Source organism: Pyrus communis, chromosome 7 (genome assembly GCF_963583255.1).
Source record: "Pyrus communis chromosome 7, drPyrComm1.1, whole genome shotgun sequence".
NCBI lineage: Eukaryota > Viridiplantae > Streptophyta > Magnoliopsida > Rosales > Rosaceae > Pyrus > Pyrus communis.
The window spans coordinates 1,559,833-1,579,270 of NC_084809.1; the positions used below are offsets into that span (position 1 = coordinate 1,559,833).

At 35.3% G+C, this 19,438-nt stretch overlaps 3 protein-coding genes across 4 annotated transcripts; 2 read left to right on the forward strand and 1 right to left on the reverse strand.

The window, feature by feature from the left end:
* Position 1: 1 nt before the first annotated feature.
* On the reverse strand, positions 2-2,404 carry LOC137739561 (peptide deformylase 1B, chloroplastic/mitochondrial-like). The gene is made up of 6 exons (XM_068479173.1): positions 2,100-2,404; positions 1,849-1,987; positions 1,447-1,639; positions 1,095-1,205; positions 337-399; positions 2-201 (listed from the first exon to the last, which is right to left on the reverse strand). Exons 1-6 carry the CDS (start codon positions 2,308-2,310, stop codon positions 91-93), a joined length of 828 nt encoding a protein of 275 aa, XP_068335274.1. The 5' UTR covers positions 2,311-2,404; the 3' UTR covers positions 2-90.
* A 1,736-nt stretch (positions 2,405-4,140) lies between these two features.
* Positions 4,141-6,700, forward strand: LOC137741067 (ADP-ribosylation factor 1). Of its 2 annotated transcripts, none has more exons than XM_068480871.1 (7): positions 4,141-4,238; positions 4,544-4,709; positions 5,002-5,072; positions 5,354-5,473; positions 5,825-5,943; positions 6,197-6,278; positions 6,462-6,700. In XM_068480871.1, the coding sequence occupies exons 2-7, from the start codon at positions 4,562-4,564 to the stop codon at positions 6,465-6,467; spliced, it is 546 nt and encodes a 181-aa protein (XP_068336972.1). In that variant the 5' UTR covers positions 4,141-4,238; positions 4,544-4,561; the 3' UTR covers positions 6,468-6,700. The 2 variants fall into 2 exon arrangements, with proteins under 2 accessions (XP_068336972.1, XP_068336973.1); XM_068480872.1 differs by lacking the exon at positions 4,141-4,238 and adding an exon at positions 4,239-4,358.
* Positions 6,701-12,791: 6,091 nt separating this feature from the next.
* LOC137739921 (MYB-like transcription factor EOBII) lies at positions 12,792-16,421 on the forward strand. The gene is made up of 3 exons (XM_068479668.1): positions 12,792-13,006; positions 13,138-13,267; positions 15,961-16,421. Exons 1-3 carry the CDS (start codon positions 12,865-12,867, stop codon positions 16,274-16,276), a joined length of 588 nt encoding a protein of 195 aa, XP_068335769.1. The 5' UTR covers positions 12,792-12,864; the 3' UTR covers positions 16,277-16,421.
* The last annotated feature ends 3,017 nt before the right edge of the window (positions 16,422-19,438 follow it).

Here is a 19,438-nt window from a genome sequence, read left to right on the forward strand (position 1 = left end):
CTGCAAATGTATAATTTGTATGAATAATAAAATCATAAATTACAACACCGGGATTTCATATCTATAAGCTCTTTAAGTGTTTGTGGGAGCCTATACTAATTGTGATTTTCCAAAACCAGTAGCAGCCTTCATCCTTCTGCGGGTTTCAACCCTTTCAGGACTCGGGAGTCCTGTCCTATCCTCGTACTTCTTTTCTAACGCCTGTTACCATAAGACGATAATTAGCAAATTAATACTAACACGGATTGAATATCAGTATAAACAAACCAATTTGAAGGTTAACGATTACAAAATTCAAAAGCGAAAGAAAGACTATCAGCATTCCTACATACTAACCTGTAGCTGTGCACAAATAGTTTCAAGAACTCCTTCACTCATTCTATCGAAAAAGAGAACTCCCTGCGGATGAATGAGCCATATAAGACGGAGAGAAAGGAGCAGCCATACAAATTTTAGTAACTAGGATCTGTTTCCGGATTTAGACTATAAAACTTTAAATAACGACAAAGCTTAAACAATCCAACAAATAGCACCATATCATAGCTTTTTAACCTCAAGTCTCCGAAATAAGAATGATACGGTAGATGCCTTGAGGCAATTTATTGGTTTACCCAAAACACATTGGCATGTACTGGTATGAATTTTATCAAGTCTCTTGCCACACTTAGTACGCATTTACTACCCTAAGAATCTACTTTCAAATGTTAAATACTTGTCACCATTCGTGGTTTCTATTGATACGATAAGCTTGCAAAAAGTTGCGACATTCCATACTTGATTCATGTCAAATACACTTCACAAAGTGATACTCAAAGACAACATGAAAATAGCTCCCCACCTTCCTGAACATTTTTCGCCCATTTGAACTAAGCTAATCAATCGCTATTTTGGGATTTTTTTTATTAAGTTCTATGTAAACTCATCACAAGTGGAATTTCTGTAACTAATCCTAATCTGCATAGCACAGGGATCGGCAGTGGCACACCGTTTGTGCAAACTATAAGTTGATCAAATCCAATGAAATCTAGCACCTAAATGTGTAAGGTGTGCTTCCCCTAACTGAAAGTAGCTTGAATAATAGTTGAATAAAGAACCTGCAAATGGTCGAATTCATGCTGGAACACCCGTGCTGGAAGACCTGATAAGCTGACTGTAAACCTCGCACCCTTGATGTCCCGTGCATCTATTTTCACAGTTTCTGGTCTCTGCAAACACAAAAATTAGAGGCACCAACAAAAGCGTAACTACACACACATAGTAAGCCGTTTAAGCTTGTTGTATGGCATGAAAGTAGTATGCAATGAACTGCACATCTAACAAGTATTGCTGTTATACTAAGATTTAATTTGTTGCACATTTTTGTAGTCATTTGAAAACCAATTGGAAATTAAAAACAGGGTCAAAGCAGAAGACTTAGAAACCAGCATATACAAGAACAGCACTCACTACAACATCAGCATAAATCCCCGGGAAGGATAAGCAACCCTCATTAAAGGGTCGCGTTTTCTGAGAATATCTGGTAACCCTTGGATTCACAAGCACAATTTCCTCCCCTTCACCGCGCTCACCAACCGGATTAAAAACCATGAGCTGCACATTGATCCCTACTTGTGGCGCTGAGAGCCCTATTCCATCAGTTCTGTGTAAAAACCAAGCCAACAACTCCTGTGAATAACAAGCATTTCACAAAAATCATAATTTGCATTTTGGCACCTAGCAAATAATTAACGATTCTTTATTTTCTCAAACGAGCAATGTTCTACTTTAAACTAATTTAAAATGGCGGAGAATCGGTGCATAGAGGAACACATATGCTCAACATAACAATTAACGAGTCATGGAACTCACTTGTACATTACATCAAACATTTCATCTACCAAATTCTTCAAATTATCGTCGAAAGAATCGATTCGCTTGTTCTTCGCTCTCAGAACCGGGTCCGGGTATTCCACAATTGTCAGAGGGATTTCAAATTCCACATCCGCAGCTATACATTCATCATGCAATTCATTGCAAAATCAATAGTTACGAACGAACTGAGCATGTAAAGAGTAAAAAGTTTCGTTCTTTCTTTCTGTTTCAATGGAGTTTTGGCTTACCGGAGGCCACTTCGTCTTCTTTGAGTGAGAACCCTCGCTTGGCCTGCGCCCGGACCGGGCTCAACCGGTTCATGGTGGATACTAGGCGGCTGGTTGAGGAGAAACTCTTGAGCCGGTGGAAGATGGCGGGAATCGTCGACTGGCGGCAGAGAGGTGGAAAGAGAGCGCGGGAGGAAGAAGACAGTGGGTGGAGCGAAGCAACACAAGCCATGACCACACAGTAAGCGTCAAACGACTGCGGAGAGAGCGCAGAGAAGAAGATATATGTGTCTTGTGGTCTGTTTGCTTCTGTAACAACTTCGCCGCAAAATCGCTTTTGAAATAAGTGCTTTCTTACTTGTTAGCAACATGTTCAAAATTTTGGGCTCATTCGAAATAAGTGCTTACATTAAATAAGTCTTTTTTTAATAAAACACTAGCATTTGCCTACACAAATTTTGTGTGTATGAATACATTTTTTTTAGAAAATGAGAAAGAGAGAGAGAGAACGCCGGGACTACGAGAATTTTGTCTTTGGTTTTTTTTTTTAAATATCGTAGATATTTTAACATCATCTGTAAATGAGGTTTCAATTAAAAAACAGTAAATTTGGACATGTGAAATTACATTATTGCCCATCATTTTTTTGTGTGATATAAGACTAAGTTATTTTTTCACCCTCTTTTGGTTGACAAAGAGAGTTTCATTAATTAGTAGAGATATAATTACTTATAACAATTAAAAGTGATTTCAAAATAACAAGTGCTTTTTATAATCTATTTTGACTATTTTTAGAATGACTAGACATGATTGTTTTGATAACTTAAAACACTTTTGAAGATGTTTGAAATAAAAGATTAATCGTGTTTATAAGTTGTAAAAGCGCTTTCTAAATGATAATTGTTATTAGCACTCCAAATTTTATATAATTAGAAAGGAAAATATCCTTATGAGGAGTGTAAAATGAGAATTTTTTAGTGCTAATAATAGTTCTCTTCTGAATAAGCATATAAATGTTTTTTTTCCTTTTCAAAAAACGCTTTTAAGTACTTTTCCAACATGTACTATAATTTTTAAATAAAAATTTCACATAATTGTGATAAAAGGACTTCAGACATTTAAGGTCCTCTCTAATCGAAGGAGGGGTTAAAGGGTCATAGGCTAAATATAGTTATTTGACAAAAAATCATCTCCAACAGAGAGGGCCAAAGAGCCATAGGCCAAATATAATTTATTATTTTAATTGAATTAATATAGTTAATTAAATTAAATTATCATATTAAAATAAGGTTTTCGGACATATTTTGAGTGTCACTTGTCGCTAAACAAATAAGCCTCTGGATTTCTTATCTTTATATAATTTTAATAATTTTTTGGACAAGATTTCGAGTGATATGTGTCGCTAACGTGAGTAACTCTCTAGATTCTCATTTTTATGTAATCTCAATAAATTTTTTGATAGGGTTTCGAATTACACATGTTGCTAAAATGAGTAACGCTAAAGTAAAAAGGATTTGAGAAATGGTGTAAGAATGACTTAGGTATTTATAGGAAAAAAATTAGAATTTTTTTTTATTCGTCCAAAAGAAAATCAAACAGTAACATGACATCAGCTAGTCGTTGCTAACTGGTGTCATGTTGACACCAGGTAGCCGTTGTCATTTAAATGGGCTGAGGTGGAGGGCTGGCAAAATGTCAAGCTTAACATTTTGGCGCTAAAGGGATGGGCTAGAAGGCAGGCTAGTTGGAAATGGCCAACCCGCTAGTCTGATTTGGGGGTTTTGGCCCAATGGGCTCTTTGGCCTAACTCTCGGTTGGAAACGATTTTCGTATCATTCCAAGTTATTTTTAGCTATATAATTATTTGGCCGGATCAGCTTGAGATGGCCTAAGTGCTTCACATAAAATCCAATCAAAACCAGTCAAAAACACTTTCGGTTGTCAAAGCGCTTTGACAGCACTTTTATCCCTTCTATAAACAATCCAAATCCAAACAGCCCATTGTATTATTTGGAACTTCAGTTAAACGACAGCGTTCTGAATCTAACCGCGGTAGTTAATAACTGACCAGGGTCCAGGAGAGAGAAAAGGCAATACCAATAAAAATCGAGCCTTTCATCCGTTGCCTCCTCTCATTTTGCTCCTTCCTCGTTCCTCCAGGTCAGTCTCTCTCTCTCTCCCCCTCTCTCTCTCTAGAATTTCTTCGTCCTAAATTCAAATTCTCCGTTACCAGATTTGAATCGTAGATCGACAGTTGCATAATCGATCTTTGATCTCCATGTAAATTGAAGCCCCTTTTCGTTGTTTTTCAATTCATCAAACGGATCTGATTGAATTTTGCAGTGCGATATGATTCATACGAATGAAAGTTGGATTGGTTTTTGCTTGATGTTGTTGTAAATTGAAATCAAATTCGCTAATTTTGATTTAACCCTCGATGATGTGTGATTGGTTGTGTGTGGCAGGTGAATTCGATTGAAAAAATGGGGCTTACGTTCACGAAGCTCTTCAGCCGGCTCTTTGCCAAGAAGGAGATGCGAATTCTGATGGTGGGTCTCGATGCAGCCGGTAAGACCACCATCTTGTACAAACTCAAGCTCGGAGAAATCGTCACCACCATCCCCACCATTGGTAAGAGCTTTGATTCCCTAACATTCTTGTTATAGTTCCATCGGTTTCCATATTTCATTTGAAACGCTCCAATTTCGACCCGAATTTTGGATCAATTTCACCTTTCGGGTGTAATTTGTTTTACGTTTATGAAGAATTCAATTGTATGTTGGTTTTGGTATCGTTGGTGCTTTTTTATCCTCGTGATCTGTTGCGGTTAAGATGAGGATTGTTTCAATTCTCTGATTTCTTGTGGATAAAAGTGTCGTAATTTGCATTTTCATTACAAGAGTGGTTTTTTTCTTTTTTGCAGGATTTAATGTGGAGACAGTGGAATACAAGAACATCAGCTTCACTGTTTGGGATGTCGGGGGTCAAGACAAAGTAATTCTCTTTCTATCTTTTGTATTTCCGCATGCTTGCTTAGATACGCACTTTGAATGTGTTGTTGATTGTGCAACAAGTCATTGTGGTTCTTCTTCTACCAAGGGAGTGAGATCCGTGGAGGCGGAATGCAAAAACATTTTATATGATCTTTTTTTTTGGAATATATAGAGAATTGGATGGTATATTTACTTTAATGTTTACTTGTGTCCAACGAGGACATCTTTCTGAAGTTCTAATTATACATATCCAATGACTGATCTGGTTTCTTCCATTTGTAGATCCGTCCATTGTGGAGGCACTACTTCCAGAACACACAAGGTCTTATCTTTGTGGTTGATAGCAATGACAGGGATCGAGTTGTTGAGGCAAGGGATGAATTGCACAGGATGTTGAATGAGGTAGTTACTGACTCCCTTATATTTTCATTCCGCTTGTTTATGTTGCGATTTCTAATGTTCCTGTTGTAAATGGAGATGAGGAGGTTGTATGCCTTCCGAATTTTGTTTTGTTATTCCATTTTCTTCTGTACTTGAATTTGTGGATTCTATTAAATTTCTTTTAATTATGATCCTTTTTGCCTTTGTTGCTTTGTTTCTTTATGTAGGATTCTACTTCATTTGTACTGAGATAAAACTCTGTTTTCGTTCCTTGTAAATGATCAGAACCGTGTTTAGGATACAACAATGGTACATATTGTTGACGTATACTTGGAACTAGGGTTTGAAGTTAATATTATTAATTGCTTTCAGGATGAACTAAGGGATGCTGTTCTGCTTGTATTTGCCAACAAACAAGATCTTCCTAATGCAATGAATGCCGCCGAGATAACTGATAAGCTTGGTCTTCATTCTCTCCGTCAACGTCACTGGTAAGTTATTTTGGTAATTTTCACCCTGCAATAGTTAGTCCATATGTGAACCCTGTAATTTTCCTCCTATGGTTGAACATGCTGAGACTGAAATAATGGAGTCATTGATTTATGGTGTGAATCTACTTATTAGTAGTCTTCTCTCTTGAGCTGGATATGGATGGTTCAAGTTAAACAAATGAGTTCTTGAATATCAATGCTAAGATCTTCGGCAAAAGTTGAATACTGGATGTGATTGTTGTTCTTTTTCCAGGTACATCCAGAGCACTTGTGCAACCTCTGGAGAGGGTCTGTACGAGGGGTTGGACTGGCTTTCCAACAACATTGCTAGCAAGGCAAGTTTAAATTTTTTTTTTTTTTTTTTTTGTTTTTTTTTTGTATCAGTTCACGGTATTAATTTTTGGAATCTTTAACCACGAAGCCTTCATAAAACGTGGTGGATTAGATTTGTTTTATTAGCAAGATACCATCCATATTTGAATTCTATGTTTCTTACAGTCCCCTCTCTTTCTTTACAGGCATGAGAGAATTGAGGCCAATGAGTTTGGTTTCTTGCCTTGGAGATTCTGGGGGAGGATAGTTTTCTTTATTTTGATGAATGTTGTAATACCAGAATGTTTTGCCGAGACTTTCTCTGAATTCGTGTGTGTATTTGCTACTTTAGCTACACTGTTTAGCTGTAAACAAAGTTTCTATGTTATTACGATTGTTTTGACACATGAGCCAAGGTTATATTTTATTGTGTTTGCTTCGTTAATCCGTGTTTGCACTAAAAGTTTCTGTATGGTAGAAGATTTTCTTTACAGATTGACAGATCATGTGTTTTTTCTTCCCTCTCTTCTTGGGTAAAAGCAATGATCTGTTCTTTGATTTTTACGACGGAATTGGATTTGATAACTTGTTAGATTCAAGGCTAGTTCAAACGAGGCTAGTTGAAATGAAAAATGAGGATGAACATTTAAATATAACGTTTGGGCCTCAAATGGACCTTTGAGTTTGAAACCCAACGTGAAGTCTGTTGTCAAACCCAATTGGAGTGTCACGGCCCACGAGGGTTCTACTTCTACTTCTATATTACCAGAAGAAAAGGAAAACAAACTGAGAGACATTGCTATTTAGTATTACGGTCTAGTGGTATTCATCTTCATTTGTAATTGAGAGATCTTAGGTTTGATTCTCTCCAAAGGAGAATTTGAACCATATTATTGCTAGCCCTTTATGAGGCTATGCCCACCCCCTCATTCTCCCCCTTAGTGTAGATAATATCGTTTAATATCATTTGTTTAAAAAAAAAATGATATTAAACTTCAACAATATCCCAAACTACTTTCTAATTCTAATTTGGGTCCAAATTTATAGCCTATAATATTAAGGAACCTCTACAATCTTTATAATTTACAAATGTGGTCATCTAAAATAATTTTAAACCTGTATGAGTCTTGTAACTCAGTTGATTAAAAACATTTTCCCATTCACCTAAAGTTTTGAGTTCAAATCTCTAATCTTGCTTGTGTCAACCAAAAAACAAAAAACTCCTAAACGTACATATATATACGTAATACTATTATAATTACATGTATTAGCATAATTTTATATTAAGTTGATGATTATAACGGAGATACATAGACTTATAACAACAAAATATGTAAATAATTCAATATAATGTTGAAACACAAATGAAATTATGTTGATGATTATATCGAAGGTGGATTCATGCTTACACACTCTTGCAACCCTCCATCTCCGAAACTTTGAAGCGTCTCCTTCCTAGCTGCGAGAGTATTATTCTTCATGAACTTTTTGTTCGGGTTTTAAGCTTCAGCCCACAATCCAGAAAAAACAAAACCATTGCAGTTGAACAAAACTAAGTGGAAATTTAACAAATCAGATGAAGATTTCAACTTTTTGGATTTTCAAATAAAGTGCAATCCGCGTTTTGAGCTGAACCCATTATAAAGGAAATAACATGTAGATGTCGGTGAGTTTGTTATAAGTCAAATGACCTAAATCAAGATCTAATATCACACCCGAATTTGGACTCGTTTGGGCACACAAAATTAATACACTTGTTGACACAAAACTCTTTAATAGGGGCTTACACTATTATCGTATGTGAAATTTGAAGTAAGTTGAGGTTTCACCATAAAACAAAAATCAACAATATGAGGAGTAGACTAATCTCTTATAAGTCATTGCAAGGTTTATCCTTTCACTAATATGAGACTCTTTTATCTTCACATCCTCATACGCTCCCACACGTATGGTGAATTTTCAAGTCAAACACTTGGTCAACACAAATTGGATGACGTGGAGCATGTGTGGCCATTAGGCTTTATACGTAGGCCAACATGCTCTGATACCATGAAGAAAGTTAAGGTTCCATCATACAACCAATTGGCAATATCAGGAATAGTCCAACCTCTTACAAAACCCTTGCAAGGTTTCTCCTTTTGCCGATTTATGTTGGGACTGAATCTTGATGAGATGAGGGACTTCGCATGAGCTTATAAGCAAGTTGGGCAATTCCTCATATTGCTAATTGGTTTTATAGTGAAACCTCAATTTTCTTCATGATATTAGAGCGTGTTGTCCCACCTGTAAAGCTCAACGGCCACACATGCTCCACGTCACCCGATTTGTGTTGTTCACATGCTATACTTGAAATTTCGTCACACGTGAAGGGGCGTGTTGAGACTGAATCCTATACTAATGAGAGAAGATATTTTTCATGAGCTTATAAGCAAGTTTGGCTACTCCCCATATTGTCAATTCGTTTTATGGTAGAACCTTAACTTTCTTGAAAACAACCTTGTATTAGAGAAATAATGTTTGCAAACTATGTCAATTTTGTGCATCTAAATAGCATCCCCTCAATTCTTTTTGTCAAGAATCTAAGCAAACCCTTATCCTTAATTAATGTCCACACCTGCACAAGATTTGGCCACGAAAGCGATCTTACTCGCACCATGTTACCACTTAATTGGTATGTCACAAGTCATTACTCAGTTAACATACATGAAGAAAACAATGCTTTCATCTAAACCCAATTAATTAAAATGACGAAAAAAAATCTATGAAATCCCATCAAATCTTGCTGTAACACCTAATTACTTAATCGATAGTGTTCAGATTTGCAATTGGACAAGCACCATCTAATCCGTAATGTGAGTTTGTCTTTGTTCCTTTTTAGGGTGAGGATACAGCTTGCAGATTAGTCTATGATCTCAGCCACAAAATAGAAAAGCATCAGTTTTCTTGGCTGTGATTGTCTAGATTTCATTTTTTTTTAACTCCGTGGTACATTCCGTGGCAAATTTCGTGGCCATAAAGTGTGATTGTTAGCTGTGATCACATGTCGTGGCCTAAATCAGGGGACCATGGTGGTGCTCATACAATTTCCTAGCCACTAAGCCCTCATCCTCTTTTCTTTGAGCACTTGATTCTGTCCAAACTATCTCTGATTCATAAGCAAAAGCATGCGTTCGTATATCACTTAACCCTAAAGCGCACAGCTATGGATGGATATAGACATAATTTGCTTATCCAGTTGATATGTGTGTATGTATGTATATATGTAATATCGTATTTATTAGGATGGGGCAAGTCCGGTTAAATTTAATACTTTCGTCAATGCAATGCAACAATTGATCAACATGAAATCATAGTGCACACAACTATTGATAACCGTTAATTGATGTGGATCATGCGAGTTTAGCAGTAAACAAAGAATTGTTTGTGTGATAAAAAGACTATACGCATCTTGGATTGTAGTTGGTTACTTAATTAAAATAGTCATTTTCTTAAGCTTAGCTAATTTAGACCCACAATGCACGGCAGGAGTAAGATTCTATCCCCTCTTATTTCCATCACTTTCCTTCCCTTCTCTCACACATTGTTTTTTGTCTTATTATCTTTATAAAATAATCAATATAAGATGTTAACGTAACTTAACTGTAACCGTTCAAATATAAGGGAAGGGAAAAAGAGAGAATCCTCCTCCCTCACGGCAATATGGGTTTCTAAAACGAGTATACTTCCAAATGACTTTGGGGAAGAGGACTTTCTTATTTAGTCATGTAATGAGTGGCTAATACGGCATTAGTTAGGTATTTAACTTAGATTTTTAAGTCACCTGTACTTGTAATAAATGCCAACTTGTCCTCTTATGACTTTCTACGAATCTACATTAATTAACATGTACGAATCGAACAAACATAGCTTTGATTTCCTTGCAGTAACAACAAAATATGGTAGTGCTATTTACACATTTATTTTTACTTCTCACATTTTCTTAATTTTCAGTTGTTGAATTGAATGAATAGAAGAACATCTATGGCCAAACAATAACAAGGTTTTTCAGTATCCACAATTTGAATGAAGATGATAAAAATAATGTTATTGATTGCATTTGTATATTTTGAGTTTATATATATTGTTTCTGAGGATTTTTATATGATTTTTATGAGATTATAAGAGTATGTTAAGCACTTTTGACTTTTGCTTAAATAAGCACTTTTGATTTTTGCTTAAACAAGGACTTTATATTGGTAGAACTTAAAAAGAAAAAGAAAGAAAAATCAACCAAAGACTGTTGTTGGATTTGGATAGAAAATCCATCTATTAGGTGATTTGCAGCTTAAAAGAAGACCCAACAAAAGAAGAAAAGATGTTGAGAGTTAATCCACATCAGAAAAAGCAGGGAGTTTATAAGAGATTGGATTAGTCACCCCACCACGGTGAATTGGTTTTATGGTAGAATCTTAACTTTTTTCAAGTTAGACTACGTGTCATTGGCTACATGTGTGCTATGTCACTCAGTTTGTGTTGTCTTCGTCACACGTGAAGATGGCGTGTTGAGAGCAAATCTCATATTGGGGATATAAGGAAGCTTGCGTGTGCTTATACAAAATTGAACTACTCTTTACGTGACCAATTAATTTTATGGTAAAACCTCAACTTTATTAAAAAAACAATACTACAAACTCAAGAGCCCAATCCCTAACACAGGGATGGGAACGCGAAGAAATTAACTACAGACTTATAGTTTGGAACCGTATATATTTGTGTGTGTATAAGTTGTGCGTGCATGTAAAATGGAGAAACAGAAGTTGGATACTCAAAGAAACAGTGGAATCGACGATCGGTATCATGTCGTCAGCTTCTGGCTTCGCCAGAGAATTTCCAACTGTGCCGCACATGCATGCATTATGTTGACTGATACACACATCAGCAAAAGGTTTGACAGATGGCTTACCCGTCAGCTAAGGTTCTTAGGATTGTTGTTAGACTGTTAAAAGGATAAGAAAGTTAGTTAGCTGTTAGTAGTTTAATTGAGAAGCTAAGATTGTAGCCTATATAACAGAAATCCTTGTAGTCTCAATCAATTCATTCAATACAACAGTTCATTCACTCTCTCTCTCTCTACATTCTTCTGCAATATTTCTTCTTTGCTTTTCTTCTTCGATACTGAGTGTAGTGTTAATACATTTTCCACACAGTAATACGTACTACTCCACATATAATTACTTTTGCGTGCTATTTAACGCAATAATCAAATTAATTAGGGAGTAAAAACATAGCACAATTTGCATATAGATGACGATGAACAAGCATCCGGCACACAAACATGTGTGTGTATATAACTGATATACTGATATAGTGATATGTGTAACTCTGATGTTCTTTTTGTTGGAAATAAATCAAATGTTTTAGAAATTGTCAAAAATGATATATAGTGGGTTTTCCCGTACACATGCAACGGTGGAAAGGATGAAAAAGATAACAAAAATAATACTTTACCATATATTTTGTACAAACTCCCCAATGAAGATGAGACCCACATATGCTAATAGAATCTATCTCTATGGAAGATATGAGACAAATGTGGTATGAAAAATGTAATAAGTGCAACATTACTCAAATGATAATGCACATGTACCCATGCATCAAACTATATTAATTTCTAGAGCAACGAGTTAACGACACTCTTCATTTCGTTTAAGTGGCATAGTTATATATACATGAAAATGCTACAGGAATACCATGTTTTTAAATCATATTTTGTAAACCACATGATGTGCCAGTTGATGATTGAATACTTTCTCTAATGATTTAAACAAAAAATCTAACAATCAACTGTCACATCATGTAGTCTACACAATATGATTTAAGTAGATGACCTTTATAGCATCACTGATATATATTGACCTGCATTACAATTTATTAGTAAACGATCTCTCTAGCATCACCAATATATATTGACATGCATTACGGTTTATTCTCGGGTTTCGAGAGTCCCAAGAATGAACCCTAAACTTTAAGTTCGACCGGAACAACGTTGAATTAATTACCTTCAAATCAATAAATTCATATGGAATCTGTTGTGATTGAGGACCATGAGTCTCTGAACACCTAATGCTTAGTTTTCGAATACTCATCGAACCACACTCTATATATATGATTATGTGTATGTATATCTGTGTGTACGTATATATGGTCCTTTCAATTTGATTTTTTCTAAAAAATGAATATCTCTAAGACTAAACTTACGCATGCACATGTTTCTGGATACATTATGCTTACGTAGGAGGGCATGTGTTCATGTTCGCTGATACATGGAAATTTTTGTATACAGATTTTATTCTACCCGAACCAATCGAAAGTCATGCATGCGAATAAGTATGTGTCATGGACAATAATATACATCCTTGTATAATTGATTGAACGAGTTAAGATTAAAAGCTCTCGACTAATGCTGATTAACTCAGTAATATTGCTGTGAAAAAATATTTTGCTCTCCCTCTATAAGAACCCCCAGCTACCCATTATCTCTTATTATCTTGCATAACTGACTCTCTCTCTCTCTCTCTCTCTCTCTCTCTCTCTCTCTCTCTCTCCAAAACGCACAAACATAGAAACCAAATGGATAAAAATCCATGCAATAGTTCATCCCAGGATGTTGAAGTGAGAAAAGGGCCATGGACCATGGAAGAAGATCTGATTCTCATCAACTACATTGCAAATCATGGTGAAGGTGTATGGAACTCCCTAGCCAAAGCTGCTGGTAATTAATTAACATGTTTGATCCCTAGCTATTTATGTATATATCAAACCCCAGCTAGAACAATTCAATAATTTAGAACTACATGTCCACATATTATATAATATGTCACTAGGTTTATATTATGTTACTAGGTCTCAAACGTACTGGGAAGAGCTGCCGACTCCGCTGGCTGAATTATCTGCGGCCTGATGTTCGGAGAGGCAATATCACTCCTGAGGAACAACTTTTGATTATGGAACTGCATGCAAAGTGGGGTAACAGGTGATCATTCCTATTTTTATTTTTATTCACATACAAAACATTAAGGTAAGTATGTAAGTACGCTGATAATTTAACGACAAGGACAGGTATATACATATGATTTGATAAGTTGCGAGTCTTATGACCAACTATTCTACTTCTCCTCGTCACCTTCTTAATTTGGATGGCTAAGTAGCTAGGTTTCTTCTTTTTGATTCATCGGGCTTTGATCACTTGTCAGCAGCCCTATTTGAATAGTTTTGAACCTAACCGAGAGAGAGAGAGGTAATTTTGTATGAAGAAGTAGGGTTTAATTGCTATTTTCCAACAAAATTTTGACAGCAAAAATCCTGAGAAAGATCTGTTTCTTTGTATTTAGGGCTACAAAACTCCCAATTCAATTCTTGTCCTTCATTTTGATTCTGCATACATATTTTTCTATTACAGCAATTTCATCCATCCGGAAGATTGCAAAATCTTTGGTACATTTTTCAGCCTCAACCGTTCTCTGTGTCTCTGTTATTTTTTTGGGGGTAACAATAGAGAGTTTCGAATCCTAGATATAACCTACTCTTACTCATCACCGAGCATTGTCCCTCGATCTCTCATAGGTATGTTATAAGATATATGGATTTCTGGAGGCTTGTGACAAATCATTGCAGTGGACGTATCCTTTAACTATTACCAATTAATACCAGATTGTTGGATCTGTGTCAAGGGCAACATCATAATTATTGCTTACAACCCTTTTTTATTCTCCAAAATAATTTTAGATATCTCCAGGCCAGCTAATTTACTGAGAAGGACAAGTAATTGATCATTTTTTTTCTTTTATTTAAAAAAATTGAAATGTGGTACTTATCCATAATTGGTGTACCATCTTCAACAGTCGTTGGTTGAGTGGGTTTACATGTATTGGAATCCACCAAATCAACAGCTTAAAGCTCTCCCACGTGTGTTGCAGGACAACTCTGTGTAGCATAGCTTCTCTATATATATGTAATTCTCTTGTGTTGGATGGACCCATGAAATTGTTTTGTTTTGGGGGGGGGGGGGGGGGGGGGGGGGGGGGGGGCGTGTTTTTGTTTTTTTCGAAGTTCCGCTCTTATGACTTGTTCCAATACATATCGAGATGAACTGAAATAAAAAAATCATCGTGATGAAATGTCAAAAAAATTATCGAGATAAATCATTGAGATCAACCCAGTGGTGAGAATAGATGATGTAATGAGTAGAACAGTACGAGTAGGGTAGAAATTCAGAGAAACTCTCATTTGTGACCAAATTAAAAGAATATATATGTTGAGGATGAATTGTTTTGATATGAGAAGACGAAACAAGCTGTTATAACTGGTAACAAAATTAAAAATAATTAGAATGCTCTTTCGTGTTATTAATAAATCATAATCATTAAAGATAAAGTCCAAATTAAAGATTTGGAAACTGTTTGTCTATGTGGGAAGAAAAATACCTCAAACTAGATGTGGTGGTGGACTGGTCTTTGTGATATATATTGAGAGGCACTTTTTTGGTGTCGACCCAAAAAAGTATTTGGAGCAATAGAAACCTTCCATTCATAGGTAAACCCCTGTCAGTTTCTCACATGCCAACCCTAGCTCCCACTTTGAAGTAAAGGACAAAACCTTTTACTTTGGTTGAAACCGACGTGAACCATACTGTTTTGGATGCTTGTATTCTTTTGATCGTACTAATAATATGCATGGAGGCAGCGCTCGCAACGAGAGCTTTCTGCTAAGAAATTAATCATAATTTAACTGCTAATCAAAGAGTTTAAAAATCTCAAATGATAGTTACTAATTCTAGGAACATGGTTAGGTAGGACACTAAATTATGATCAATATTAATGTGCGTTAAATGGAATGTACTATCTTGAAGAATTTTTCTCCTGCATTTAGCCCAGTTTTCTGCCAAATCAGGATAGTTTTTTTCGACCCCCTCACCTGATAAATATTCATGGACAAAAGGGCACCATATATACATATATATAAGTATGATATTATCCATAAGAAAGAATAATGGGATTAGTAATATCAATCAGAATACCTTATATATATAAAAAGATTCTGAGCTATCCCTTTGAAGCTCAAGGTATAAGTAAATGGGGGTTTGAACATGGAAACTTGGAGATCGAATGAACTCGAGGAGTTTGTAAGATCTGTGTATATAATATGAATATACACGTATGGAAAGTAAATGTTTCTGTGTTTATGTAAATGACGAAGTCTCTGTGTCCTAGTCTGCCTTATATATAAATAAAAGGAGTCCAGCTCCTGGTCTGCCTAATATATAAATAAAAGAAGTCCAGCGGGGACTTGTAGGATTTTCAATCTCACCCATGGAACATGCATGACTTGGAATTTTTACAAATAGTTAATTGCCATAAAGTTTTATTTCACACACACACACACATATATTCAGTTCCACCCAAAGCACAACCATGGTCAAGTTGCAGGTATAATTTAAGGTTAGGGTTTATTGCTGTTAATTGGTTGTGTTTATAGCAGCTTTTCTCATGTTGTTCTAGTGAGTGTGCTTTCTAATTAAGACAGCTTTTTTCTTCTGGGATTTTTTAGCTAGCAACTACTATACCAGTACAAGTACTTGTCCAATCATTTATTAACTTTGGCCCATTGCAAATTTTCTTTTTCTTTTTTTTTTTTTCTTTTTTTGACAGTGTTTCATGCAATACTCAGGTGGTCGAAAATCGCAAAACATCTACCGGGAAGGACTGATAACGAAATCAAGAACTATTGGAGGACTAGAATTCAAAAGCACATTAAGCAAGCTGAGAATATTACACCAGGACAAAGCTCTGAGGTCAATGATCAAGCAAGCACAAGTCAAGTGTCAATCTCTAAAACTCTGGACACAATGGATATTTCCCACTCCGCACCAACACACCAAGCAAATATGGATGCTTATCCTCCTCCTTTACCTGCTGATCAATCTAATGATAACTACTGGAGCATGGAGGATCTCTGGTCTATGCAACTGCTAAATGGAGAGTAATTAAACAACCGATTTCATATGAAAACTTACGTTTGTCCATATGAAAACTTAGTATATAAATACATATATGTATGTGTGTTTTTCTTAAATATGTAAATATATGGTCTTTATATATACGTAATTTTAATTAGTTTGTAATAGGAAATTAAGCTTTTCAATTTTCTCCCTTATATGGCATAAACAAGAGTACCGGGAATAATGTGCAATCAATGTCAATGATTAAATTTTAGAACGAGCTGAAAAAGTTCGACATTAACCATTTCAATTAGTTGCACAGAACGAGCTGAAAAAAGTAGAAGTACAACAATGGCTAATTGAGGGAGTAAATCTTACATATCAGTAGCTAATAAGTTACTAGTCATTGAAGTCTTTTACTCACCTCATTATGTGCAATCAATGTCAATGATTAAATGTCAGATTTTTTTTTTTTTGTAGTATCGAAATTGAATATAATTATTGAGATAGACGCTTATATTGATCGTTCTTATATATTAATAAGCTTCACGATTTAGTTGAGTTGATCACACAGCTTTTATTTAGGATGAGTTTGCACATGAAAATTGGAAGTGGTGATGCCCATGAAGATTCGAAGAAAGAAGGATGAAGATACCCATGCCGTGATACAATTGATACAGCAAAAATGAACCGCTGGGAAATCGACACGCGGAAAGCTAATATGGCTATTCTTGTCAGATTTGGTCTCGGCTTTCCAGAGTTGTGCATGGCCATGCAAAACTGATGTTCGACGTGAACCTAACTTGCACCCACCGCAAGCAAGTTTTCACATGCTTCTTATTATACTCCATACTTTATTTTCCCTACAAATTTATACTTCTAATTTCGTATATTTTTATGGTATCTACTAGTCCAACGTGCTAACACATGGCAATTCTCATCGCACATATATTTTATAATTAATATATCGTAATTAATCTGTTTTTATTGTTTTTGTTGAAGATATACAAAGTAATTAAACTGTTTGAGATTTTAATTAGTATAAATAGTCTTGAATCTTGATTCATAGTTTGCTTTCTTTATAATTTTCAAGATCTAAATCAATAATCTGGGCTCTGTATTTTTTTGCTCAACATAGTTAGGTTTCATCATAATTATATTTTCGTTTTTTTAACGATTTGATGACTTTAATTAAGGAACTATAAGCATGTTTATGTTCTATTATTTTCTTATTTTATCCACTCGGCATGATTTGAGCCGATTTTAACAGGTTAATTAGTTCTTTTTGGATATTTTGATAGCTTTATATGATTAGTCAACGTACTTCTTCAAGGGAGATCGTATTAGTGCGACATTAGTTTAATCCATTCTTTAATTAACAACTTCTATGTTTTATGCCTTACAATAACAGTTGAGTTATAAGAAACAAACAAAATTAGGTTGTCCTGGATAGCAGATCGGACGAGAATTTTAATCAACCTTAAACTTTAGCATCCAACCTTTATCGAAAGAAACAGCTCAGAAAAGAACCTCAAGGGACCATTTCGTCGACTTTGCATTGCCAAATATGGCAAAATATGATCGAATACAGACCTTTGGCTGTTGCAAAAGGCAATAGGAAAAGCAAATTCGTCTCTCAGCCATTCGTTCTTTTCAGTCACATGTTTTATATGCTCAATTGAAATTGATCGCAAAGCACAAACGATAAAGATCACGTGGAAGATGGGAAAAATTCACATGTTGGGTCGGCCATGAATGTAGAAAACTTGTACATGGGTTCATGTTGATAACAAAATATCCTTGCTAGCTAAGTCCGTGAAATCGTATTCTAGTTTTAGTTAATTAATTGACTAACGGGCCTTTTTGGGGTTCACTAGATTTTCTCTAATTCAAATAAACTTTTCAATTAAAGTGCCATTAGTTTATCGGTGGCCTGCAAATTAAGGACCATGGTTCCAAAGTCAATGTATGAATTAATGGATTTGGATATTGATGAGCCAAATATCGACTACAATATTTGTTATTTGTGAATGATGGAGTGATGAAGGTGTTATGACACCCTAAAATATGTCATTCAAGTGAGAATTCTTGCTAGATTTTTGTAAAGTAGTATGTAATAGGACAATTTTAGAGCGTCAACAGCTCCAATGTGAAATGGTAATGAAAGTCAATGGTGCAGACAAGGGTTTTGGATGGCATGCTATTGAAAAGTTATGTGATTCCATGATGACTACTAGTTGATAGGTTAGAGAGGGATGGTGAAGTTGCACACCCGAACTAAAATATAGCCGACAATATTTATGATCTGTGAATCTTGGAGCTATGAAGTTGTTGTAAAACTCTACAGCATGTCATGGTGCACTCGTTCAAATGTAATTTCTCTCTAAATTTTTATAACATATTTTTGAAGTATCAACAACAGCACCAGTGTGAAATGGTAATAAAAGTTAGTGGTGTCGAAAAAGAATATAGATTTCATGCATTACAAAAGTTATGTGATTCCATGATGATCACTAGTGAACATGCGAGGGAGGGATGATGAAGTTGCAAACCTCAATATAGACTACTATATTTGTGATTTGTAAATTATTGAGTGATTAAATTGTCATAATGGAGATGTTCAAGTGCAATTTCTCACTAAATGGTAACAGAAGTCAGTGGTGCCGACAAAGAATATATATGTCATGCTTTAGATAAGTTATGTGATTCCATGATGATCACTCGTGACGATGTGAGGGATGGATGGTGACAAATCGTAGGAAATTGGATGAAAGCGAAAGTTCTTGTTCATCAAGGAAGAAGGTCGACATTGAATACGTGATGAAAATATATGCAACCGAGATGTTTTCCCAATTGGAGGTTAAACTTTCGTCTTCTATTAATTGCATATGCAACAACCAATCCTTCTATTTATTTCTTATATATCACATATCAGGAAAACTGAACTTACCAACATCTCTAAAACGTTATATTGTCGGATTATTAATATGAACTATGACCATGAAGATTGTTCCAAAGCTTTATCTTGGCAAATAAGTTGGCATATCAGTGGTTAGATTATAAATTCATGAAATTTTGATGGAAAACAATATAGTCTAAATTTATAGTCGAACAATATTATAGTTCACGCTTCTAATATATTGTAAAAAAAAAGTAGGGTTCAAATAAGTTAAATAACCATGTCAACTATTTTAGTGATAGTTGATA

Bases quoted from the DNA above. Each gene is read 5' to 3' on its own strand.
- LOC137739561 (XM_068479173.1), bottom strand. From the start codon at position 2,310: ATGGCTTGTGTTGCTTCGCTCCACCCACTGTCTTCTTCCTCCCGCGCT. The intron at 1,988-2,099 runs GTAAGCCAAAAC...ATGAATGTATAG, and splicing joins AGAAGACGAAGTGGCCTCCG to CTGCGGATGTGGAATTTGAA. The intron at 1,206-1,446 runs GTGAGTGCTGTT...TTGTGTTTGCAG, and splicing joins GGATTTATGCTGATGTTGTA to AGACCAGAAACTGTGAAAAT.
- LOC137741067 (XM_068480871.1), top strand. From the start codon at position 4,562: ATGGGGCTTACGTTCACGAAGCTCTTCAGCCGGCTCTTTGCCAAGAAG. The intron at 5,073-5,353 runs GTAATTCTCTTT...TTCCATTTGTAG, and splicing joins ATGTCGGGGGTCAAGACAAA to ATCCGTCCATTGTGGAGGCA. The intron at 5,474-5,824 runs GTAGTTACTGAC...AATTGCTTTCAG, and splicing joins TGCACAGGATGTTGAATGAG to GATGAACTAAGGGATGCTGT.
- LOC137739921 (XM_068479668.1), top strand. From the start codon at position 12,865: ATGGATAAAAATCCATGCAATAGTTCATCCCAGGATGTTGAAGTGAGA. The intron at 13,007-13,137 runs GTAATTAATTAA...TTATGTTACTAG, and splicing joins CTCCCTAGCCAAAGCTGCTG to GTCTCAAACGTACTGGGAAG. The intron at 13,268-15,960 runs GTGATCATTCCT...TGCAATACTCAG, and splicing joins CATGCAAAGTGGGGTAACAG to GTGGTCGAAAATCGCAAAAC.